This window comes from Colias philodice, chromosome 6 (assembly GCF_061535455.1).
Source record: "Colias philodice isolate Cphi_HAF_F1 chromosome 6, ilColPhil1 Martin Lab GWU primary, whole genome shotgun sequence".
Taxonomy (NCBI): domain Eukaryota; kingdom Metazoa; phylum Arthropoda; class Insecta; order Lepidoptera; family Pieridae; genus Colias; species Colias philodice.
This window is the reverse complement of record NC_143091.1, coordinates 7108160-7136153: the sequence shown is the minus strand read 5'-3', so window position 1 is coordinate 7136153 and position 27994 is coordinate 7108160. Positions and strand designations below refer to the sequence as shown.

At 33.2% G+C, this 27994-nt stretch overlaps 2 protein-coding genes across 2 annotated transcripts; one reads left to right on the top strand and one right to left on the bottom strand.

The window, feature by feature from the left end:
- Nucleotides 1–9: 9 nt before the first annotated feature.
- Nucleotides 10–20996, top strand: LOC149487810 (C-Maf-inducing protein-like). Its single transcript, XM_089696484.1, has 14 exons — nt 10–1089; nt 8151–8384; nt 11901–12029; nt 12907–12957; nt 13045–13116; nt 13295–13384; nt 14631–14869; nt 16325–16543; nt 16743–17013; nt 17296–17394; nt 17478–17633; nt 17911–18066; nt 18516–18660; nt 18867–20996. The coding sequence occupies exons 1-14, from the start codon at nt 460–462 to the stop codon at nt 18989–18991; spliced, it is 2616 nt and encodes an 871-aa protein (XP_089552610.1). The 5' UTR covers nt 10–459; the 3' UTR covers nt 18992–20996.
- On the bottom strand, nt 20992–27975 carry sau (Golgi phosphoprotein 3 homolog sauron). Its single transcript, XM_089696485.1, has 5 exons — nt 27656–27975; nt 27415–27562; nt 27112–27210; nt 26055–26230; nt 20992–23902 (listed from the first exon to the last, which is right to left on the bottom strand). The coding sequence occupies exons 1-5, from the start codon at nt 27839–27841 to the stop codon at nt 23654–23656; spliced, it is 858 nt and encodes a 285-aa protein (XP_089552611.1). The 5' UTR covers nt 27842–27975; the 3' UTR covers nt 20992–23653.
- Nucleotides 27976–27994: the final 19 nt, after the last annotated feature.

Sequence of the window (27994 nt, the reverse complement as noted above, 5' to 3'; positions counted from 1 at the left end):
ATCGAGACCGTTAAATATACCTATAGTACGATGACAGCAGCAGCCAGTAGTGCTCCGTTTGCGCTCACTGCTTTGCATTAGTTTATTTGAGGCAGATTGTGTTTCGTTTTCAACGCATTGTAGAAAAATTCGTAGCGTTTATGCGGGAAATGATCTATTGGCCTTATCTATTTTCATAGTTGTACACAATGATCAGTTAGTTCAGTGCATTGGCGTTCGAAGCCTATTATGAAAGTGATATCTTTAACATCGATCACATTCGAGGGCTTAGACTGAATATGTGAGGATTTTGCCCATCTAGATAAAATGTAAGATGCATCATTTTAAATCCATGTTTTAGTTATTATATAGCATTTACAGTGAACGGCACAATTTTTATGCTATTTTTCAAGTTAACACTGCATTTAAAGAAAAATGACTTAGTTGTAAATTCAGACGCAAACAAACAGCGTTTTCACAATGCCATCTCATAGTCAGGAGATAAATATCGATATAAATTCGAATGAAGATTCTGGGTCTATAAACGAGCAAAAAGAGGACAAGAGCAAAGAAATGAAGTACGTAAACACAGATAGCATTGGAAACAATGCGCCAGCAGGCCTTAGCTCGGACCAAAAGTTGGCATTTGCGTTGCGAGATTTTTTGGGCCCGTCTAACATGGTTCTTGGCGAAGAATCGCCGTCTCCGTCCAATATTGAGCAAAAACTGCCTTACATAGATGAAATATTAGACACTGAAATAAATAATTCCGACGAGGAGCCTCAGACCTGTCAGGAAACGGAGGAAGTGTTAAATAACGCAGCATGCCGGTTGAGGCGCTGGCGTGCAGCGTCACGTAAACTTCGTAGACCTCGCATTATAGATAATTTGTGTGCTAGCAAAGAGTGTGGTGGTGCCGGGAAGAGTTTTAGTGGTGGGCATACGGATCTGGCGGACCGCTTGCGTAGCCTGGCTGCGACGGGCAGCATGTCTGCCTCGGCCGGGGAGTTGTTGTCGCTGGCGCCGCCGCAAGCCGCCGCCACAGCACCGCCCTCGCCGGGCTGTTTGCTGACACCGACCCTGGCTGATCAAAGCTCAGCTGAATATTTCGTAAGTTTTTATTATAAAATTGTAGTTACCTATAGGTACAGTCGATTGCTCCTAATTAAACAAATTTCACAAAGCACGTGATGTCTGCAAATTAATTTCAATTATAATAATTGCATGATGTACCTACCTACATCATTAAAATATTTGTTAGGAATTTAAAAGAAATGTTTAAAAACATAGTTAGTGTTTTTTATGTATTTTGATACAATATTTTTATCACCAGTATTTGATAAAAATTGTTTGCTCATCTTTAGTAGGTACCTACCTACTAAAGATGAGCAAACAATTTTCCGATATATATCGTTTATGATAAAAGGAATATTATTATTGACCGTTAGTTTAACGGAATGCTTCATGCTTGAAAAGTAGATTAAGGTTTTACTTAAAAAAAACTGTTATCAGGGTAGTTATCCTTTTCAAAAATAAAACAAAGATATCTCACTAGATTTACATTTGAATATGATAAAGTCATCTATAAGGTAGGTAGGTAAAGATCGTCTCAAAAATTGTATTATTGTTGTTAGACAATCTGAAATAGCAACATTTATTTAGCAATCATAGTAGGTACGTAGTAGAATGAAAGATGAGGAGGATACTTATAATAAGTACTTCCAATGAAGACACTTGCGATAACAGAACAGGCGATATGAAAGTTTATAATTTAAGCCATACTTTAGATACAGGAAGCTTGTTTTTTACTACCTATAAAGAACACTCTTAAAATCATGGCCATTCATCTACGCAACGCAGAGCACAAACGCATCACGTTTCAATATTTCTTTTTGACGTCAGTACTCCGTAGCGTTAAATTGCTTGCGATAAAAGTCTACTTTCACAACGTGAATACTTACCTACCTACGGATTATTTAACGGCGTCTTTTGTGTGGATGTAGTACCTAGCCGTTAATCCTAACATCATTCACTAATTATTTTAATCAAAACATTTGAGAACCTTCTGTTTGGAACGCCAGATTATGTTGATTTATAATTTCACGAATTCTTCATTTAAGTACGCTATGATGTTTTGGAGAATCCAAATGAATCGGATGAATAATTTAAACTGCACTTTAGTATCGGTACATTGATATTCAAAATCAACGTCAATCATAAGCTGGGGTTCAAAGCCCCTCTTCAGTCAACACTAATAAATTAATACCTAAATACCTACTTATAAACACAATGTTTAACGCAAGAAATATTGAAAACTGTATAATTTTATAATATAAAATTCATTCACGCCATGTTGTGAAACGTGACTATATTTTAGATAACCCGATAAAAATGTGAGATACAAAACATATTTGATGCAAATAATATAATCATCATCAGCTCATGTTTGTTCGCAATGCAGAGACACGGGACTAAGGTTCCATGGGTATCCATGTTTCAATCCACCATACTGGCCAAGTGAGTACTGGTAGGTGTCATATTATGTGGTCGGACTTTTGATCTTGGTCATGCCGGTTGCCTAAATATGTTTTGCTCTTCCGTGGATACTGTGCAGAACTTGAAAAGTCTATTTATTTGTTGCACGCGAAATATATAATTATCTGGAAATAATCTGTTCTACATCCCCTGACACTTCGGCTAATAAGTCCCAGGTCCCAACTCTACCATCGTTCAGGCTGATACTTATATCATCATGAAATTCCTATCTTACCTAAAAATCAATTAAAAAACTACAACCTTCGTTCAATCAGTAACAAATCCTTAAAAGCTGTATAAATTTAAGTTTTCGTCTATATAATTATTATTCTTGTACTATTATGTATCCACTTATGTTTCCTTCTATATGTAAAATACTTTTCTATGTTTCCTCTTTCCTCTTCTTACTCTACTCTTTAATTCTTGCTCACTATATCTTTCTACATAAGAGTTGCTGGGAAGAAATCGCTCACGAGCGATAAAGCCGCTCTTTGTACATATATATATATATGTAGATATATATTAAGTTTGTTTATATAAGTTAATTTATTCATAAGTTAACTCAACCATGTAACAAACTGTATTTCTGTGTACGTACAATAAAGAGTATTCATTCATTCATTCATTCATTCCTAGAAAGCTCGAGGCCAAAAATTCAAATATCCGGTTGCGATTTTTTTCTATGTTTTAAACTGTAATTACGATATTGAGGTAAAACTGTTCATGCCCATTCCAGGCAATCGGCGGTTTCTATAACTGCAAAACAAATTTAATGACTTCTCAGGAATGTGTTTCCGATTCGTGAATCAAACACACCGTGGCAGTAGGTTTCCATCTCCAATGCGCAGCAATTCTCAATGCTTTCAGCGCGTCACTGATAAGTTGATAACAGTTACAGGAAGTACTGTCATTGTATTATTTCCACGGCCATATATTGATAAATATTTGCAGTCTACTTAATTATGAATGGTTAATATAGTTTATTATGTATAAATGTTTAACAGGACTGATGATGAGTTTAAGTACTCATTGACCGCGTCTTAATTTTTTGTCACATTAAAATATATAAAGCAATTTGTAAAAATTAACACATAACTACTGTTACAAACCATGTTTTTATAGACTCATAAATTTTAAGGAAATTTGACAATCGTTATAGATAAGTGTTCTGTGTCTGAGTTGGCATAATACTAAATGATTGGCAGCATCTACTTCAATTTTGTTTACATCTGAAAGCAGAAAAGAAACATGGATAATATCTGTCCTGAGAATTCATGCAGTTCGTAGATTAGATTAGCGCCGGTCACGAAACATGCGATCACTTCATGGCGACCACGTGTCAAACTCTCCGTGTACATTGATTCGTCCCACGACATAATCAATAGAGAATAAAAAATACTTGAATGCGCTGATTCAAAAAATATTATCCATACTAATATTATAAATGCGAAAGTAACTCTGTCTGTCTGTCTGTTACTCAAACACGTCTGAACTACTGAACCAATTTGCATGAAATTTGGTATAGAGATATTTTGATACCCGAGAAAGGACATAGGCTTCTTTTTACCCCGGGACATAGGATAGGTTTTATCCCGGAAATCCCACGGGAACGGGAACTATGCGGGTTTTTCTTTGAAAACGCGGCTGAAGCCGCGGGTGGAAAGCTAGTAAAATATAAAATGATAAACGAGGACGCATGCATGTGATTAAATAAGTCGTTATACGTTTCGAGTTTCGACAAATAAATTATTTTAGGTCAAGTCTTTGGTCGAAGAACAATACCTCCCACTGTTTCTAAGTGAGAATGGAGAGTTCACAAGGACTCTTCTTTTAAGTGTTAAGTACTTGTCACTTACACTAAATTAAGTGGTAACTGGTTAGCGTAAACATGCGATCGACAATACTGATGAGGAGATGACATATAGTATTTACTGGTAGAACTGACTTGTCATTTATTATTGAACGCATATAAATCCATCCAAAATCCATCTAATACAATGACAAATAAAATATCTCCGTTCATTGAAGCGTATCTAAAGCACAAGTACGTCGTTTCTCCTAAGTATCGATGGCGATGTTCCTCGTACCTCGCCCTCCTGACCCAAATTTTAGGAACGACGTCATCGAACAGAAAGGCTAGAATGTGGGTCGATGGAACGGTAACCCGCTTGTGACCCACCCTCACCCGCGGCACACAACAACAATACATTAAATGGAAAAATAACCAGATCACCTGGCAATTGGCATCATACATTAAAATCACCCAAAAACCTAATTAGATAGCTTTACGCAAACCATGATAACGAGTCGCTAGAGACTTTAGTGAGTAGATACCGTTGGAATATGAAACTTGTTTTGAGTAAAATAAATAAACATCTCTATTACATAACACGAATTACATTCGGAAACATATGATTTCGAAGTGTCCTTGTGAGGGACCTTGTCAATAAATACAATTGGACAAAATGTTTTCATCTTTTGAAGTCTTTGTTATACAAAAGGAATGCCATTTATGTTTTCCTCTTCTATTTATTCAATATCTACTTCTTCCTTAAATATAGAAATACACGCAAAATATAGATATTATACCTATGCCATAATTATAGTGCTATAACTTTGCATTCTGCACTGTGCATATTATAGGTGTCTAAATCTTGATTTTCTTATAAGAAAATGTCTTATTCCTATCAAGCAATTAATGAAAGGTACGTATACTGTTTTAGGGAATTAGAACAAAAGGGTTCAGCCTTTCTTACTTGTATAATCAACCGCATGAACAAGAAATCGTTTCTGAATACCAGTTTTGTATGAGTGGCATTCCTTGTAATTATTGAAATTTAAAGCCATTATACCAAATACAACGTCATAGCAGAATATCTACCTGCTTCAAAATATTTTTTACATCGTGCAATTTTATGATACAAATAATAATAATTATCTATATAAGGAAAACGGACACAACTTGAGAGGATCACCGATTTGGTTATTTCGAATCATTCTAACGTTGTAGAGGGCAGTGAACGCGACGGACCTCAAATTTGATAGTCAATTATAAATTCAATTGTTAATCATCATTATCAGCATATTAAATAAATGTTTTATCTGCCTGTGAAGCTTCAAGTACAAGGTCAAAACTGACGTCAGACCAGATATTTCGTTAGTACGCTGCAGCAGTTGGCGCTAATATGCGTTTCCTTTTCGCTTCGATCTGCCACACCCACCATTAGATATCTATAGGTTAGATATTATTTATTAGTACACGAACCTCACCAACTTTATCTGGGTATTGCGTAATTGTTCCATTTTTTTATTAAAGCACCTGTAACAAATATCGTTTTGATTGCCTAGGAACAAAAAAGCTTAGCCTGTTTAAAGTTCGTGTACTAATAATTAATAATAACCTAACATGGAAAATTTCTACAAACTTTATAGTGGGGTCGCTGATAGGTAAAAAATAATTTAAACGTCATTCTAATATACTTTTGAAGTAGGTAGGTACCACACAGTTATTTTTCATACTGTTGTCAGTATTGCCTATCTACGGACTAAACTTCATAACGTCTATTTAAAGCTTTGTCCATCAATCATAAATTGATAAACTACAATTGCAATTTATTCCCATATGCTCCTCTCATAAAAACATTTTTTTTTATTATTAATTGTATTTTGATAGATATAATTTTTTAGTTACATGTAGGATATAATATTATAGTACCTACGATTGATCTTTTTAAACTTCGCTGTCCTACCTATAGTTTTTTTTAGTGTCGCTGTTAGCCCAGGAGGGCTTCTACAGCTTAGCCGGACTTATTGTCCTATAGTATTTGCTTGTAGGTATGTCTTATTGTTATAAATAGTTGTAGGACGATACGAAGAGTATGTATGTAAACAATTGATAATTAATTTTATATTATTCACAATAATTAACATCCGTTTGATGGCTGAAAACTACGTTTCATTGAATTCATGTAAATAATAAATATACCTACAGTGGAAATAATAGTATAAATTAGCATTCCTAAAAAATATTTAAATTTCTAAACTAATCTTATAAGTTTGGTTATCGCAATAATTACATACATAAATTTTACTTGATGTAAGTATATCATGAAATTTAACAACACATATAAAATATACTTCACGTACAAATCTTACGAAATCTTTTTAATTTGATCAATTCATAATAATATGAATTATTACCTACTTACATAATATTATTTATTTATTTATTTATTCATACTTAAGGTTCTCTAATTTATATCCTATAACTAGGTCCGTCATCAACATCTCGTCATCAATCGGTACCTACTTACTTTTTATTTTCATTAATTTGAAAAATCGTCGATTACCTATATGAGAAAACATTTAAAATTTCTGAAAAATTATCACTTACTTATAACATTTGAGTAATGTTCCATTCAATTTATATATTATTTATTATTTAACATATTATGGTGACCGATTCTGATAAGATATATAAATAAATAATTCACGATATCAAAAGCTTACTTCAATATCAAGTACCTATTTGTGTATCTACGTTTATATTTAACTATTGAAACGTTGCCAAGTCTGTGTTGTAGGTATTTTAACTGTATATTTTGAAATTACAATTCTTAAGTAAATTTTTTCATACGAATTGCAATTTTGACGTTTGGAAAACCCAACCTCGATACAGAATAACAAAAACATGTAACGTTTACAATAAGTTCAATCTACCAACGTCACTGGGTTAACAAAATATGTTGGATTATTTTTATTCTAGTAACTATAGTAGGTACCTTCTAATATAAAATAATATGTTAAAAACACAACCCTACTGAATAATTAAGTACTTACTTGATTTAAATTTCATATGAAAATAAATCCATACGAATATTATAAATGCGAAAGTAACTCTGTCTGTCTGTCTGTTACACAATCACGCCTAAACGACTGAACCAATTTGGTATGGAGAAATTTTGATACCCAAGAAAGGACATAGGCTACTTTTTATCCCGGGAAAATGACGCAATCCCGGAAATCCCACGGGAACGGGAACTATGCGGGTTTTTCTTTGACTGCGCGGGTGAAGCCGCGGGCGGAAACCTAGTTGTATATAAAGTTATCACAATGTCTATAAGATAATAGTTATTATTTAATATTAATTGATTCAATCATTTAAGGTTTATTGAAATATGCGAATATTTACATAGGTAGGTACGTAAATTATATAATATATCTTCAAAAATCAGTTTAATATTTTAAATGTCGATATCTTATTTCCAAAGCACAATTATTATGCCTAGTGTGCGGAGGAGGATTAAATTTTAACAATTACCATTTTCGCATCTTGCATATCATTTAATTGTATAATTTGAATTTTAAATCAATAAGCTAATAGATGACTATGACGCAAGTTGATAATGTCCGTAATATTCATTTAATTGCATGTCAAATACCATGAAGAAACGTTTTTCCTATGATGTTATGTAGGTGAAAGCAATTTTTAGGAGGTCGTCACTAAGTCGTCCCATAATTACCTACACGAGGGGTTTTTGAAATTTTAAATACGTCCGCCATTTGTGGCTTAATTTTAAGCTGTACAGTATATTTTTTTTGTATACTAAAAATAAAGAATATAATTTTTTGAACAGGGTTCAAGTCCGGAATGCTGTATTGACATCGTAGGGTCGAAGAACACAAATACAGTAGGCACTCCAGTACCCCCTCCTGGACCACGATATAAACTGGCAACTGAAGCGACCTTAAGAATATGTTCCTTCCAACACACTAGAACAGTGGTTGATAAAATTCTGGCAGCAAAATTCTTCCGAAGATGGGAAACGCATATCCTGTGCTTGTTAGAAGACCATATAGTTTCAAAGGCGGTGAGTAAATATTTTAATATTTATGAGTAGGTATGTGTTTCCATCCTCGTCATCCTTCAATTAATTATTAGGAAGATAATTAAAAAATACTAAGAAATATGTTTTCGTTAGGACTGGAGTCTGGACTGACGCCAGTGCGAGGTAGAGTTTTAATTTCCAAGTTAGATAGTAAAAATTATTGTGTCAACCATGTTTCAACGATCTAACTAGGTATACTATTTCAATATCCAAAATATGAAAAAGTACTTATAATTAAATTCCACATTCGCAAACTTATTTTCAACATTATACACATACGTAACTTTCACTCATGCATATATTTTAAAACAGTTGTACAAACACTACATATACGTCAATTGATTACTCATTCAAATTGTAATTGAATTCCAAGATATTCATTAACTAGAATCTAATTAGGTATGTGAATAACTCCAGTTTTTAAAAATATATTATTGTATAAAAGAAATAATTTAAAATAAATAAAATGAAATTATATTCATAGTAACTCTGGAATATTTTAATGCAATTAACAATCGAGTCGAGTTGAGTTCACACGTGTAATTCAGAATTAAATCAAATTAGTGAATCTTATCAGTTATCACAAAGTAAAAATAAACGAAATACATATTTAAATATGTGTTCATTTTATTAATTCTATATAATTAATTAAAACTTGGCACTTAGCATATTTAAATTATGTATATTTTTTATCACAAACTTAGAACGAGGTCAATAAATAGGTAGATAAGAGAACGCACGTGCGTCATAAGCACCGCTAAGTTTAATAAACATAATATAAAACTTACAAAGGCTATTATGCAATGTTAATCACTTATCCATTAATATTATTAATTTAATTAATAGTTTTGAAAGTTTAGAGGATAAATAAGGACAGAAGAATAACAAGTTTTAGCTACAAATGTAATTATTATAAGTCCATAATTATTCGTTACGTTAGATCATGGATGTATTGTTTATTGTCCATCATAGAAATAATTATGATCGTATGATGGTTTGAATATCCTTGATCCCTTCACTTGATTTTATGTGCAATTCTTATTAATATTTTGTTGCTTTCATTAAATGATTTATTGTATAAAATCCTACTACTATTAATATAAAGGCGAAAGTTTGTATGTATGTATGGATGTTTGTTACTCTTTCACGCAAATACTACTGAACCGATTACAATTAAATTTAGCACACATATAGAGAGTAACTTGGATTAACACATATGATAGGTTTTATCCCGAAAATCCCACAGGAATGGGAACTATGCGGGTTTTTCTTTGAAAACGCGGGTGAAGCCGCGGGCGGAAAGCTAGTAATAAATAAAAAGTGAAAAGTTGAAAACACATTAGATATTAAATTAAATTAACTACTTAGTTTATAATTAATTTTTAACTTTAAATTTAATTCGATTTTGCAGATTAAATATGCCTATATTTAATCTGCCTTGTTTCTAATATGTATAAGTAAATATTTTAGCATTTATATGTATTATACAAGTAAGTACCTAATAAACACAAACAAATCTCCAAGGAGCTATTTTTAACAATATTATATAACTAAAAGCCATAGGAACAACCAATTTATCAATTAATTTTATACATTTAAAGGCCACTTATGTGGGTTACCAAACAGAGACAAAACAACAAAGTACTTAATTACAGTTTTTATTATACAACACCTGATTTGCGTCATTGCATCGTAATAGTAGAGCGGTAGTAGGTACTGTGGTAGGTACCATGCGTGATTTTAACCTCGTATCGTACCTACTCATACATTTAAATTGATATAAATAGGCTTGCTAATGTTGTATGCATTTATTTGAAATGAATTTGAACTGTTTACTTGTTTAGAGAGAGAGAGAGAGTTACAAGTATAGGCATTTGCATTGGAGTTAAAAGCTGTCAATTTTCACGTACCTATTTGTAAGTTAACTAATAGATACTTGCGGTTTTGATTTCGAATGTTGAATCTTGGTGTCTAGAGCAAGGAAAATCGTCAAAAGAGAAATCAAGTATTAACAAAACAATTTTTATAACAAAATTTGCACTCTCTGCCTGCTAAACTCTTTTTATTTGAATATGTACACACTAGTCACTAAATATGCAAGCAATTTGATAAAAATACTAAATGGTGTCCTAATTGTGGGTAGGTAGGGTGGTGAGAATTTCACTGTATCGTTCAAAATAACAAAAGAAAAAAAAGACGGGTTGCACTCCGGGAGTGCCGGCAGAAGTGAAAACTTGATTATTAACGTTGAGCATGTTTGATATCCATCCGTCTTACGCTTTTTCGATCAGGTCACGTGTCCTGAGTCCTGACGCGAGTTTAAGATTTTATACCCATTACAGAAAAAGTGCTCAACGCCGCTAAAGAAGTTTTCACTTCAAAAGACGGGTTGCATACTCCGGGAGTGCCGGCAGAAGTGAAAACTTGATTATTAACGTTGAGCATGTTTGATATTTTGGAATGGTATCCGTCTTACGCTTTTTCGATGGTCACGTGTCCTGACGCGAGTTTAAGATTTTATACCCATTACAGAAAAAGTGCTCAACGCCGCTAAAGAAGTTTTCACTTCAATAAATTAAATTTCCACTATCATGACATTTACATAACACTGAAAAAATGAACTTGTAAATAAAATGTTATCTAGGTATTACCTACAAATTACAATACGATTTGGCTATTGCATACGAGTATTTTCTCACGTTACTACTTTTTACTTCAAATTTTCCTATTTCCTCACGAGTTTCGAATATAGTTTAACATTTTTTGCGTAATAATGAGCGCTGCCAAAAAATTTATACGTCTTGTGTATCCGGAGAATACACGATGGGTTTGCGAGTGAATGGTATTCGTTGATGTCGTATAGATGGGTATCGAGTATAATGCAAAACCAGATATAGAGTGCTATCAATGGCGTCCGATGTTAGTGTTCGAATAAGGCCAACGGGCCGCGAGACTGCGAGCACGGGATGAGGCGATGACGTCACAAGTAACCTCGCGACTCGGGCCCGTACTCTGCTGGGCCATTGCTCCGACGCCGACGTCACGCGCGCAGGCCACTGCGGCCCGTAGCGTAAATATACAAATGCACCGCCCATGTCCCCCTTTTTGGTACTTCACTCTGAAGCCTCCATAAAGCGTGACCTGATTTCATCAACACCAACTTTAAGGTCTTTTGTTGCTTATGCCCTACAGAGTACAGACCACAAGAGCTCTATCTGTTTGAGCTTATATATATACTATAATCGATTACAGCGCAATAATAATATATCCAACAAATTTATTTATATATTAAATATTCACATAACGTTTGGAATCACGTCAGAGGTTATTTAAATGAGTTGTTGAACCATGTATAATAATATATAACGTTATAAAAACGATGAGTTTTGTATGCGCATCACGGAAGACATATTATTAGATATACATATATAGTTCTTCAGTTTTGATTACTAAATTTTCCAAATATGTGAATATTTTATAACAATTAACATCTTTCAGCCCTATGGACAACTGGAAAAGCCGCTGTCCTACAGCTGTATGCAAGAGGTATACTGTATATCACGGTGGGACCCGGCGAGGAAGTATTGCTTACGGATAGTCATGCCTCATGGTTCACTCCTTTTGCAGGTATTTAACAGTTAAAATGTTATCAGTCATCTCTATATTATACACCGTTAATTTTCGTATGTTATGTGCGATAAACTGCATATGTGTATTTATCACTGTCATTTTGAATTATCTTGATAAACAAGTACTTTTTCAATTCCATGAAAAATACTTAAATGTTATCTTATTTTTATGGAAAAGAGGTAATGTGGAACAATCGTTTGAGATTGTACTCGTAGAAATGGCAAGGAAATGTTTGCTGTATGAATCACTACAATCGCCTTTTTGTAAATTCACTTTTGCACGCCTCATAAGCGAAGCGTTGAGGTGGGTACTACTGTCACTTCGCGCAAAACATCTGATTTTTCAAACTTAAAATGTCTTTATGTATCATACATTGCACTTGTAAGATAATACATACACACACATATTAAGAAAAAACACTATTTTTAACGTTCATGATATTTTTGATGTCATTTTTGTTATTTAAACTAGTTAAAAAACAGTTTAAAAAAGTTCTGTCTTGGACGTCCGTGTGTCTGTATGTGCGGATCCTTTTTCTTGTTAACACGATAGCGACCGAAATACTTTACTAATCGAGTCTTTTTTTTTCTCTTACGCTTGAGTATGCTCAGGAATAGAACCCTTTCATTTTTCAGGGTCTGATTCGATGTGGTTTAATTGTTATTAAATAAACAAAAATAATAATTAATAAATATTTATTAAAAAAAAATTATGAGGCGTGCACTTTTGGATTTTCCAAATTATTTTGGAATTGCAAACGTGCAGCTCGACGTGGTTTATAAACACTTCAATGAATTTTAATAAGCCATTCCTTTCATATGTAGGTATCTTTTTATGCATATCTACATATTATGTAATGTATGTCATGTTTCAGGCAAATGATGCATATACGAGGGATCAATGGTACTATTCCATAGTGTGGAGGGTAAGTTAATTTAAAAGTCAAAATAATGCATTACGAAACTACTGCCCTAAAAAGACAAACAAATAATTTGACTTCTTTCAATTTCAGAGAAACATGATAAGATATCGGAATCTATTGACAAAATCTGTAAGAAAAGAAATCGTATTAAAGGAGTTAAAGGTTGGTACCTATATTATCCTTAACGTCAAAAATTTGTTTTTAGTCTTTATTTAAAGAATTTAAAGTTACTGTTTACTTTACACAAAGCTTAGCCTCTGACCCTCAATCATTGGATACAAAATTTTATAGAAGGTAGTTTCATATTTGGTACAGTAAATTTGAAATTAACGTTTCGCAGAACATGGTAGACTTCGTGATGACAACACCGTTGCAAGATGAATGTGTGACGCGGACGCCTCTGCAAATACTAACCGATTTACTTTCAGAGGTAATATTTCTTATAAATGTTTATTTCATGATCTGTCGTCCATTTTCATGATGCATTTGAAAAAAAATTGATGAATTTATGCTTGAAGATAAGACAATAGAAAATAATAAATCACTGTTTGTCGCTTAAATTAAACTTAAGGAGCTAAGGGTAGGTAAAGTGCACTTGAACGAGTCAATCGCGGTCAGAAAACAAGTATCCAAAAAGACAACATAATATTAATTGTATGAGATATAGTTTTAATGTTAAAGCAACTCATGATGTTGTTAACCTATCATTCTCATAATAATATATTTTTTCTGTACAAGGAAGGTGGTCTTTAAATTAATAGCGTAGGAACAAAAAACATCTTACTGAAAATTTCCACTCTATAGTAAAATGAGGAAAAATATTAAACATAAAAAGTTTGACCCAATCTAAACCAAGATTATTTGAATTTGTGAGAAGAGGAATTTGTGACCTCTTTGTTTTAATCCTTTAAGTGCCTACTCCTTTCCATCACTTACAGAAATTGCGCTTGACTTTATTTCATTAATAATGGACATAAAATTTACGTAGCCTGCTTTAACATTTACGCATGTAGCACATAATTATCAACTCATTAATGCACATAATGACTTATCCATACATTTCTGTACACATAAATAGATGATGTTATTACGATGTGACGTAAACCGATGCTTTTTTGCGAACCATTTGGACTTATTACATTTGTATCGAGCACTTTAAATCATAAGATCAAAGGTCTCATCAAGTAAAGTCCATTTTGATCGTAGTTATATTTCTTCGGAATATTATACATACCTATATATCAGTTCCTCGTACGTAATTACTTTCTTTATGACTAATTATCTCGCTTGGAGAAATCGAGGTCGACATTGCAAGTTATTTCCTTTAGAAGTATGACAAATGCTCCATCTTGTGAATGAATGGCGTAAGAATTAAGCTGGGTGGTTAAACTTCCATTTTGAATTGAATGATTTTGAACAATAGAAAATTATTAAGGAAAAAGTGTAACTATGTTCGTCATCGTGATGTTATCAGCTTATGTAAAGTTGTAGGAATATGAATATTATAGAATCCATAAAATAGCTCATAATATCCTACACCTACATATATTTTTAATTAAATTTCATTGAATACATTAAAATTGAGAAGTAATAACTTTAATATCTCTCTAAAAATTGAACTATATTAGATTAGACAACATAATGAGGACACAACTAACTCTAAATCTATTTTTTAGAACAAAGACAGTCCAGATTGGGAAGAATGGGCAGAGATAACCACCAGTGCCGCATCTCCTCTACTAGCTGAAAGGGGAGTGAATGGGGAGCTATGTGCCCTATTAGCCCGCCTCTGCAGGCTGCGACCTCGCTCAGCTCCTCTGCCAGCTCTAGCACCACCAGTGAGACGAGTGCTTACGAGAAATGTGGACTTCGGAAAGGCACCACATGCAAGGCAGTTCGTCAGAGATTACATAAGGTACTACATAGTCAATCTATAAATAGTCTTATGATATTCCGTACGTTTATTAGAAAAATCAAATTGGTTTTTAATTTATCTGCACTTTACTATGCGCGCTTCAATCTGTGAAGGAAAGCATGGGGAGAAAAAAAAACATTTCCTTATTTGACGACAGGCATCAACTAACCTAAAGTTGGTTAGCGTAACCAACACAAAAAAACTTTAGCTTACATTGACTAAAACTTAAATTAAAAGACCGTCATTTTATATTATTTGATTTGTATTCCTTTTTTAAAGCTTTAATTGCGGTTAATATTATCAATTAGGAATCAAGAATGCTCCGTTTATTCTATTCCACATAAACAACTTAACTCCAACTTAATGATTTGCCTTGACAATTTGAATGACACCTTATTAATATCTCTATTTTAGTACGGACTTCGGTTGGCCTAACGCCTCTTAAGGCCGTCGTGAAGGATATTCAAGTCGTTAGATAGCTTAAAATATCTTTGAACAGCGATTTGTTTATACTTTGTTATCTATTATTCACCCTGCGAAGTGTGCTAATGTTGTTGCTTGATGCGAATGGCTTACGACTCCTTTGTTTCTATTTCTTTTCATTATTGGTACCTACACAGTATGAATCATAATTATTCACGTCGATAGCATTAGACTTGCATAATTTAAAACCACAATACTACATATTGAAAATTATATAATGTGGGTAAATGTGCAGGAAAATATATTATCTAACATTCAGTATGAGATGAGATGATGATCATTTGTTACTCGTACCTACAATTCTAGAAATATTATTGTAATGCTTAATGGAATGGAACATTGGAAACTGATGTAATGTACTTATGAATCTTACCTTTAACGCAGAATCATTATTTTTAAAAGCATAGGTAACATTCATTGAGGATAGAACTTAGAGCGGCCGTACACGGACCGCTCGAGCAGTTAACGGCTGAGCGACGTACACGGACGGCTCGAGCGGTCGGCGTCAACTGCTCGAGCCGTCGGTTGTTGACCGCTCGAGCCGTCGCTACCAACCGCTCGAGCGGTTGATTTTTTTGACTAGTCGAGTCATTGATTTTCAGGGGGGGTGGGAGCTGTCGACGGCTCTAGCGCAGTCAACGGCTCGAGCAGTCAGTGTATGCCTCACGACCACTCTTGAGCTGTCGACGGCACGATGAAATTTCATCATGCAGTTGACGGCTTGAAGCGGTCGCGACGGCTCGAGCCGTCACGTGTACGGCGGTGAATGAATGCCTATAGTTCACCGCGCGGTCGCGGCTTCAAGCGGTCGGTCTCAACTGCTTGAAGCGGTCCGTGTACGGCCGCCCATAATTAGTTTGTCAGTGAGATCAATCGCTCTAATTCCTATTCATAAATTTGAATAAGGAAAATTGTACATTATCGTACTTAGTTACCAAAATGCTTATCCTGTTTTTTTTTTTTTATTTGCAGTGCCTTAAGTGCTCACAATTCGGGGCCGAGTCTTGTCCGTCGCTTCGTGGAAGTGACGCACGGCAACCGCGCAACGTGCCCGCACCCACGGGCCGCCCCCAACTTGGCCGCGGTTGTTCTAGCCGCTATAGATGATCACTATCGGAATTACACTATGCCACATCAATGCGACGATACTGAGCATGAAGTGCTTTGCTTCGCTGATATCTTGGAGCATATGTGAGTAAAGCTATTCTGATTTAACGCGTAGGAGGAACGTCTTAACGATTCCAAGGTTGTTTCTTACTTACAATAAAATATAATGATGTAACACATATTTAATTGATTGAGTAATCGTCCGCAAGCACATTGCCCATAAATTCGCTGTCTAACATTTTCCTATTATCTGGCCAATTAACTAAAAAATGTCTCCGCACAGGTGTGAATACGAAGACTGGCTATCAGTGGTCGGCGGGGTGCTCCAACCAGTGCCACTATGCGCGAACGCAATGGCGTGTCCCCGTATCGCATTCCGGCTGGGCAACGTGCTGAGCGCGCTGTCCCGGGACCAGCGGTGCGCGGTGCACGGCTGCGTGTCCCCCGCAAGAGCTGCTCGACCCTGCCCACCGTCGTGGTTACGAGCGGCTGCACCGTCGGATCCCTTGCTGTCGCTACCGCATACTAAGCTGTGCCAGCTCTGGGGTGATATGGTAGGTAATTGCTAAGTTTTGAGCAGGTATTATACATAGGGTAGGAATGAGAGTGATAATGATTTGAGTCGTAAAAGCGAAATGGAATGCGATAACATGGTAAGAACCATTTCAATATCCAGGACTTGGAGTGGCTTAATATCGAAGCACAAACTTATCAAACCAACGACGTTTGCTAACACATTGCAATTATGAGTATTCATACGTGTAGTTAGGTATTTGTTACTAGTTCATTAATTATTATTAATTAGTTCTACAAAACGTGCATTTGTCCTGTTACAGGTGCAGGGGTTAATTAACTGTTGCTGCAAGAGGAAAAGTTTCCTACAGAGCATGAGTAAACAACTACCGGACTTTATTATTGTTGCGTTTACGGAACACGTATGTATATTTTGCACACCTGTAATATTGCAACTGTTAAACAAATATGTGTAGATACTGATAACGTTTTATTTTTATTACAGCCAGCAGCTTTAGAATCACTCTGCCTTATGCTCGAGTGGGAAGTAGCCAGTGGTGAACAGACTCAGCTAGAAATCATAGCAGCTTTACAGGGAACACAATTAGGAAAACAATATTATACAGATTTGTGCGAACGGCAGAAAACACTACAGAAGCTGGTAAATTTTCCATTTATTAAAACCAGAATAAGTCCTATAAAATTTCCTATTACAACGGAAACGCAACTTCCATTTGCCTAACAGGTTTTTAAATGTTAGTTTATATTTTGTTTGTTTTACAAATATCAAGGATAAACAGTAACAGTCAGCCGTTAGCGCACCCATTTACATTGACGTATTCTATAAAATTATTCATTCTAACACTAACATTCATCCTGATTATTTAGATTTCCTTATCAAATAAGCTCGGACTTAAACAAAGAACCTTTCCTTACAGCAAGCTCACGGAGGTCCTAAACGTTTGGCATTGCCAGTGCGAGCGACTGATGAAGATGTAGCAGCGTTGTTAGAGGCTGGATCTCTCGGCAACTTAGAATGTTTAAGTCTCGCTTTCACAAGCGTAACAAGCGCGTGCGCACATCATCTTATCAAAGTGAGAACTCGTGGTTGATTATTATTATTAGATTTATAATATACGGAGCGTAATATAAACATTTGTAGTGGATTACAATGTAGAAAGCTATAATTTATCTAACATATTCTGCATATATACAATTGTTATTCGATATGACAGAAACCTCCACGATTCCTATTAAAAAAAAAATGTGTGCGTGTACTAGTGTTCACACGTAAGAAGTGAAACTTCTTTATGACCTTATTTTTCAAATAATAATTTACTATATGCAACTTGACAGAAATACGTCGAATCACGCGTGGTAGGGATAAGAACAAGATGGCTTGTAACGGAAAAATGTCACGTGTAACGAAAAAATGTTCCACTAAATTTTTTTCCAACCCGGATAAAGAAGTTTCACTTCAAAATTAGGTTTTCTTCAGCAATATTTTTTTTAAATTATTAAGATGAATTTTTGTTATTTACAGTTACCTTCACTTCGATATCTAAACCTATGGGCTACAAAGTTTGGCGACAGTGGCGTTCAGTTAATCGCAGAACATTTACCGCGTCTGCAAGTTTTAAATCTTTGTGAGACACCAGTGTCTGATAAGGGCATAGAGGCGCTATCAGGTAAAAATATACATTTACACAATATAATATAATGGTTATAATTTCTATAAGCCCCGCCTTATGTCCCGTATCGAATAGGATACAATAGTTTTTAGTTTTTACAATAGATAGAGTTCGTTCCAGCGCTTTACTCAATTATTTCGCTAGAGTAAAATTTACCATTTTAATTAAAATTGTATCATCTATCTTTTTATTCTTCATTTTAGGTCTATCGAGTCTCCGCAGAATAAATCTAAACAGTACAAAATTATCGGCTGAGGCGTTCGAGACGTTGCGGCAACGGTTACCGCAGCTGCAGGAATACGACGTTCGGTACACTGAAGCGTGGTGACGAAATCATCACACGACTTTTTACGGCCAACATAATTAGCATATAAATTGTTACGCTTATCAACCTTTTGTAAAGTGGAAGAATACCTTCTTTCATTGTGGCGAATCGCAAAATTGAGTCACAGCAAGATTAGAATAGGTACATTATGTTAAAACGTCATTTTAATGCATACTTATAAGATTAGATCGTACACGGCACAACCATACTTAGCATTTATCCATTAAATATTCTGGATTATTTTGGTACGCACGCGTGTTATCGTTATGTTGTTAAATGGAGGATGAGAGGATATGTGAAACGTACATTTATAATTTCCAAACAGTTGCATTTATTTACATTTGCATAATTACTATAGAAATAGGAATTGTAATCGGGTTAGAATAAAACTAATAAATTTAAATAAACTTAGTTTAAATTTCAGATGGTCTAAACGAATTATAAATGTATTAGTTTCGGGGGTAACAATTCAACTGGGAGATAATTTTAAATATACATATTTATTTGTAACCAACAAAAGTATTAATATCTAGTTCTACTTCAATTATAATTTAATTTTGTTATAGACAAATAAAATCTCGAATTTCTCATTTCGAATTCGTGCATTTGTTTATTCCAGCACAGTTAATTAGATAAATTTTATATTTTAATAGGTCACACAAGCCTACCTAGTTATATAGAACATAACTTATCTTATAAAGTTTAATGAAAATATGTCGTATCTGTTTGAATGTATCTATTGCTTTTATTGTTGTATTTATTTTTTTCCTATTTGGTGAATACTCTTTTTTGTGTTTAATGAAATTATTTGCTATTTATGTTAAAAGAGGTCAGTTATTTATAAATCAAAATTTATGTTTATCAATAGATTTAAAGACAACATCGATAAATTGATCTTTATTGTTTTATGGAGAAGACAAAATTATCGGTCAAGATAATAATCTTGTTCGATTGATAATTTTAATATTGACGATAAACAATGATACGTTTCAAAAGGCGCTCCCAATAAATGGGTCCACGATTTCAGTTCAAATTCCACACTAATTTTCCAAATGCAATGCAATTTTTATTTTACGATCCGACGAATTAAATTTTATATTTTATCATTTAAATATTAAGTTTGTTAATAGAATACCTATTAGTGAAATCGGAGACAGAGTAAACATATTAAACACCAACTGCCTACTGGTTCAGTGAACTTGTTTTAAAGTGAGTGATTTAAAAGTATTATACGATTAATATAAATTAAGATATTTGGGCTGTGAGAAATATGGGAAATTGGTATGAATGAGATACTGCGATTGTGTTCTAAGTAATGTACCTACGTCTTGTAAGTGTATTCCCGCCGTAATATTTAATTATTTCTGTACCCTGCGTTACAATACGACAAACCAAAAAAATAGATGAAGATGAAATTGATTTTATTTAAATTTATTCATGATTCAAGCAATAAAAATAGATAACAGACGTTTCTAGTTAGTTGAACATTACAGTGAATTAAAATTTCCTAAATAGAATTTAATCATAGATTTTTAATCGTCACGTGTTCGTTTATCAGGAATATATGGCATTAATTACTTCCGAGTTCCGAATATTGGATTATACGCACATAACTACAAAACTGCAAACTGCAAAAGTTCCGTTCAAAGCTAATCTGATAAATATATATCAAACACAAGACCAGAGAAATATCGCTTCTGTGATTTGATAAATCTTTTAAAATGAAAATAGATGTGGAAATTTTTGTAGTTATTCAGTAATGTAAAAATTGTTATAAGTTAGCTAAGTAAACTCCAATATGTTATGCTCCTTGTTATTAAAATTAATTTAATATTATAGTTCATATAAATTCTTCTTAAAATATGGCAACTTATTCTCGCTCTTTGGAGATTCTCTTAGTAAATTTAATACGCACTCGGTAATGATAATTTATATGATGAAGAGGTTAAGACTTATTCAATGTTGTAAGTACCTATGCAGTTTTTTAATAAAAGAATTATTAATGGAACACTGTATTTTATTTCGATACATTATAATATTTCGCAATCCGACAATTTAAAAATAATATTTATTTAAACCCTTGACCTATGAACATAAATCAATACTTAAATTTAAACCGTAATTACTATGAACAGCCTGATCGGCCATGAAGTGAAGTAAATAATAATTTCAAGTGGAAAATCATTTTTCTACTAGCAATTTTATGGTGAGTTTGATAAGAAGTCTTCATATTCGTACATATATATTTTATTTCTTTATACTTTATACATTTATCCTAAATATTTTATCATAAGTATAATATGTAATTATTCTAAACATAATAATTAATATATCCGAGTACCAAACAAGCTACCAAGGTACTTCACAAGTATATCGATGTAATCAAAGAGGGGGCTTAGGGTAGAAATGAGGATTTCAGTTTTATATATAGATGGTGATAAGTGTTTGGTACGCGGTCTAAAAAGCAAAACTTATTTACAGGAACCTATATGTTTTCCAAACCGAGCGATTGTTCTGATGTTTTTATTGCATTACTATATTTTCACTATTTTAGCACGCGCCCAAGAATGACTCATTGGCCGGATTAAGATAACACATTTTACTTTCTTATCAAAAAAACATACGCAATCAAGTAATTATCCTCCCTGTCAATCGCTCGCTTCGTGGAAATACTATTACTCTAATTTATATATAGATATTAAAATTAAAGGCATATTAATGAATGTATAAAAATTAAATCTATACAATTTAGTCGCTGACAAAATCGCAGTTGTTAAATGAAATACGTCTAAGTGTTGAATCTTAAAAATAATACACATTACATCGTGTTAAATAATAAATAATGCCGTGTAGATTCTTTTGGCGCCTACATTGCTTTAATAAAACAATAACAAGATTATTTCTCTCCGTCTTCACAATAAAATGAATTGTAATGTTTACACAATTTCATATCACATATATACTTTAAGTCAATCATATATTATCACAATATGTAAACAAAAACTGAAGTAAACAACAGCAAGTTAATGAAGTCATACATTTTTGTAAAGTACATACTTATATACAAAATTCTGATGATTAAGATCTTTACCCTCTAAGCTTTTTGATGTATGGTGAATAAAATAAGAAACGATCAATTGTGTAAGACTGAAAGTCATTAAGATTTCATACAAAAATAAATTTAATCCAATTTTTTAAATAAAAAATAATATTTACTAAAATTTGTCCGAAGTATCGGTACGTAACTAGTTTTCCACTCGTTTAAACGGAAAAACTAACGGCAATTTTTTTACCAGGTGACGCGTCATTGCTTGCGTTTTTATTTGTATAAGTACAAAACGTCTACTTTTTATACATTTTTTTATGAAGAAGGTTAAAGGCAACGCGCAATCTGTTCAAATATAATTTAAGGTGATGCGTATGATGACGTTAGCATTAACATTGAATATACCGCAATCAATTTAAACATTTTCATTACGTAAAATGCTTTTCGTGTCTGATTAACGATCAAGAAAGATAAATAATGTAGATAATGATCAAACAGCAGTTTAATGTTAGCTAAATGATTCCAATAAATAAATAAATGGCACTTGTGACGGTTGCACTAGTTATGTCTCCGGTATTGCCATCGCGAATATTCAAGTTAAATACATATATATTTTTAATCTCTTATTTATATCTATAAAATGAAGATTTATCGAAGAAATAAAAACTAGACAATCGACGACATTTAAAATCCTAGATGGAATACTACTATATTATTATGAAATCGAATGACGCTAGCATATTCATTTCAATTAAGTATAGCTAATGAGTTACCATATATTACGTAACACATCAATTATTCTCAGACATTTTCGAGTTGCCACACATTAGGAATGTATACTATTCAAATGTACAAAAGAAACACATGTTTGTATATAATTTCGAGTTTAAAAATACATATAATACATGTTTGTTGTAAAATTTTTATTTACATAGTATACTGTTTGTAGTTCGTATTACTGAATCCATCTAGGATCATCTACTACAAAAAAAATATTAAAGATACGTTGCAATAACTTGATTTTAACTAGGATGAATATAATAATATGAGTATGTAATCGATACAAAATATAAGCATAAATAATTTAACAATAATATAAAAAATATGCGAATACTATAGGTACATACGTGCAAGTTAAAAGATACAGATATCATACTATTCACATATACAAAAATGTTATTTTAACAAAAACTTACGATACCTAATTATATAAATTCATAACAAATCCATTTCAACATATCGGCTGATGGAACGACACATCTGCGTTCGAATGGGACTCATGGGTACACGTTCTCAAATATTGTTTTGTGCCACAATCATAGTAAATAAGTTTAAATGTAAATAAAACTTTACTGAAAAACCGCTACATCCACAGACTTAACTCTACCACAAAACATGTATAGGACGATACACGTCCACCGGCGAATTCGCGGACAAGATGAATTTAATACTGGTACAGCGCACTGTAAATTTCAGATTCAATATCGATCCCGTACAAACTGCGTCGAATCTAGTGAATTTACACACACAACATAGTCTATAACACTAGAAGGAAAAATTTTGAATTTAGCAAATCGTTCCTTTAGTTGTGAAGGGCGGTGGGGGGGGTGGAGTTAGCGCTATTTAGTGAAGGCGGCGAAGACGGCCCACATGATGTCACAAGCATCGGGTCGCATGGCCTCCGCCTCGAAGTCTAGATCAAGTAAAGCTCTCACTCGCCTCGTGGCCAGCTCGTAGTCCTCGTCGGAGAGCGGCGCGAACGCGTTCTCGAGCACGTCGGCCGAGTGCGCGAGCATCAGCAGCGCGAGCGACCGCTTGTCCGCGTGCGCCACGTCGCTGATCGACCGCCGGAGCGCTGCTTCCTGCACCTGGAACGGCCATGAGCCGGCTCTATTACAATAGTGTACCTATAATAATCTACCTTCATTTATACTAGCTTTCCGCCCGCCTTTTTAAAGAAAAACCCGTACCCGTGGGATTTCCGGGATAAAACCTATCCTATGTGTTAATCCAAGTTACCCTCTATATGTGTGCTTAATTTCATTGTAATCGGTTCAGTAGTATTTGCGTGAAAGAGTAACAAACATCCATACATACAAACTTTCGCCTTTATAATAGGATTAGGATTAGGATTATTCTCTTTTTGTAGGGTAACAACGGGAAAGATGTATGCCAATTGTAAATACATACCTGTATTGGCAATTCAAACTGGGCTGACCTGACCATCTCTAAAGCAGATGAGAAAAGTAAAAAATTTTTTAACTGTTTTAAGCCTATAATTTAATTTTAGTAATGATAATGATATTCTGTAATATTCTGGACCACTTTATATGGCTCTATCATACAGTGAAAGTTGCTTAAAATAGTTATTTTCAGGCGATCTAAATAATACAGACAGAAAGTCAGAAAAACTGTGTACATAACTATAGTTTAAATTACACAATTCATAATTATACATTCAATTTATTTATACTTAATGGTATCATGTAAACAACAAAGAGAAGAGAAAAAAATTGAAATTGAAAATTGCAGGTACTTTAATTTTATTAATGTATTTGTATATTTCTAACTATTATACATATATACTAAGTAAATTAAATACTAATGCCAACTAATTTATTATTATTGATTAGCTGAATGTTTGTATCATGATAAGCTATATACAACGCATGTTTAACCAGTTGTATTTAGATAGCACTATTTGTAAAAATGTTGTGTAATGTAATGGATTGGTAAAATATCAATCTCTTTACAATTAACACACTATTTATAAAACCAAATACGACTATCGCTTTATTAACCAACAGGGCATATAAATTTCTTAAAGGCCGGCAACACATTCTCAGTGTCCCTGACAACGCGACTGCTTATGGGCGGCGGGCATCACTTTCCATCAGGTGACCCGCCTGCTCGTTTGCCCGCTTAAGTATAAAAAAACACCAAAAATAATCCATACTAATGTTATCAAACTAAACAGTTTATTTAATTGTTTGAATGCGCTAATCTCAGGAACTACTGGTCCGATTTAAAAAATTCTTTTGGTGTTAGATAGCCCATTTATCGAGAAAAACCATGGGGCACGGGCTAGTATTTTCTAAACATATAAAACCTTTTTTCTAAAAGAAGTAAGAATTTGTATGACTTTAATAAAATATAGCAGTTTAATGATAGTAGTTTCTAACTCAAATCAATCAATTCCTTTCACTCAAATCAAGGCTTGTTCCAAAACAAGTTTTTAAAGATTCACTCAACAGTCAACACTGTGTCAAGGTTGTTAGAGCTAAAGAACTTTGCCATTTAATAATTCTCCCATATGTTAATAAGTGTAAGATAAAATTAAATTTTTCCTCAAGATAACTAATGAAAAAACAAGATCATAATTAAAATTAAACATTTTTTAGATAGTATTATTGTATACATATACATATTTGATATTACATTTCATCAATAAATTATTTCTTGAATTTAAAATTATGTGAACAGTACAAGTTCACTGAATTTGTTATTTGTAGGATTTTTTCCTAAAATTTTAACAAACTTGAAACATTTATTTATTTTTAATGAAACTTCTTTTTCTGAGACGTTTGAATAAAAGTGCTGCTAAAAGAAGTCTCATTCATGTCATATTTTTAAGATTTACCATCGATTCGGAAAGCAGAAAAAATATTTTTGAAACTATAAGAAGTCAGTTAAAAAGCAGGATACACTTACGAAGCAAACCTTAGTGAGGATGGATGGATATTTGACACTCATTCATATACAGGCGATCTCTCCTCCAGACTCTGCTCCAGATTGTAAATTCTTCTTAATTTATCTACTTATTAAGTACAATACGATTCAAACTTAATGGCGGCTCGCAATATCGTACGATCCGATGAGTAGAAAACAATTTTAGATGTCAGCCAATCAGCAGGACGTTAAGGGATGGATACCTGCGCACACATGCATTCGCAGCTAACATCCGAACCTCCATTAAGTTTGAATCAAACTGTTATTAACTATATGTATTATATTACTCACTTTTTTTACCAAGCGACATTTAACTACATTGTCTGTGAGGGGATGAGTAGTCATATCAAACAGTAGGAAATTCTGTTTCTCTGTAGTGAGTACTCCTTTTTCAACCAGATTCTTGGCAAGCCTTTCTCTCACATTTTTCAATTGATATTTGAGTTTCATTGGATTCCATGTTTCACCTGTAAATAAATTATTTTATTAATGTTTTTAAGTATTTATTTTTACTGTTGTGTTTGTTTTTAAAGATGTTATTAAATGTGTTGAGATTCTTGCTACCAAATTGAATTGATCCGAATTGAAATACCATTAAAGAAACATATTTGGTAAATTCCATTTATATTTTAAAAATCATTATAATTTTACATACTTCATCTATATTCACCGAGCTTAATATTAAAACATAAATATTATTCTTTTGTTTGCTCTTCACATACATCTCATTTTGTAACTAAGTAGTCCTTCATACTTATCAAGCATTTGTCCATGAAAATATACTTTTAACTAATATTATAAAGCTGATAAAGTTTGATTTTCAACTTGAACAAGTTCAACCAAGAACACCTAATTTTAAAATAAAATGTAATATCGGCTTATGAATTAATTCAGGATTTTTGATAATAAAATATTGATGTTTGAAATACATTATTTTTACTACAGAAAAGTTTGAAATAATATATGAAATGGAACCAGTTTAATTATACAACACTTTCACTTATTCATTTTTTAGAATTCATCATTTTATTTACATAATAGGTACATACAGAAGCTAAGTCTTAAATTAAGTAAATATAAATAAGTTAATGATAAGAGGTTATTGCATTTGCATAAAGATTTATTTGAATAATTTTATTTAATTGTTCCTCACGATGAAGAAATTTATCTGTATTTCCAATTAGTACATACAAAGATTTGATAGTGGTATCACTGCAATAGCGTAAGAAACACAGACTATGAATAGTATAGTTATCAGGAAGAAAAATATATTTGATACAATATATGCAAAATATTTATGTATTACATATTATAAACATAACAGCAGAATAATAAAAAAAGTACAAACCACTGAGATATTCTATCCAGCTTTGTACAGTCTCTGGTGGGTCTGTATCCTTCATGTGTTTAAGAGCCTCATCCAATAATACATCTCCAGTTGGTGTATCTGCAATTAACAATCAGAATTCAACTTACATCACATAAACAAAACAATAAACAAGTAAAAATATGTATAATCCAAACATCCTCTGTTGATGTAAATAAAGAGCCATATACATATATAAATTACCAGTTCAATACATCACATTCTCGTTATTTATAATAACATTAATTCGATCCTAATTACAGTTATGAAGATGTTTTTACTCACCACTCTTTACAATAACCTTTCTTGACAGCAACCCTTTTCTTCTCATGCCAGCTCTCTCCAATTCAATTCGACCTCTCAAACCCAATTCAATTAAAATACAGCCTCTCAAACCACTAGAAATGCAGTCGTTCCAAAATGATGTGTAACCCTGAAATTATTCAGAAATGTAGTTTTGAGTAGGTATATAATTGGTCGGGCGTCTATTTTTGTAGAAACATAATAATTTAATCAGAACACTCACTTCTTTGTCCTTTAATCCAAGCAGTAAAACTTCTTCCATCAATGTAAGTCGTGTTTCCTTCGAATCTCCGTCATCATAATTTTTATCATTTTTCTTATCATCCGCATCATGATTTTCTTTTAATGAACCATCAGAATTTTCTTTGACAACGTTTCTCCGTTGTACCAGGCCTTCTGTGCGATTCATTTTAACATCTAATGAGATCACTTTTAGTATTTAGAAACACACGTATTTCAAGTGAAATAAATTTTGGAATTAGTGAGTAAACTAAATGTTGACGTTTGCCACACGACGTTTATTTTACGAAAAATATGGCCGAATGTAATTGACAGATTAACA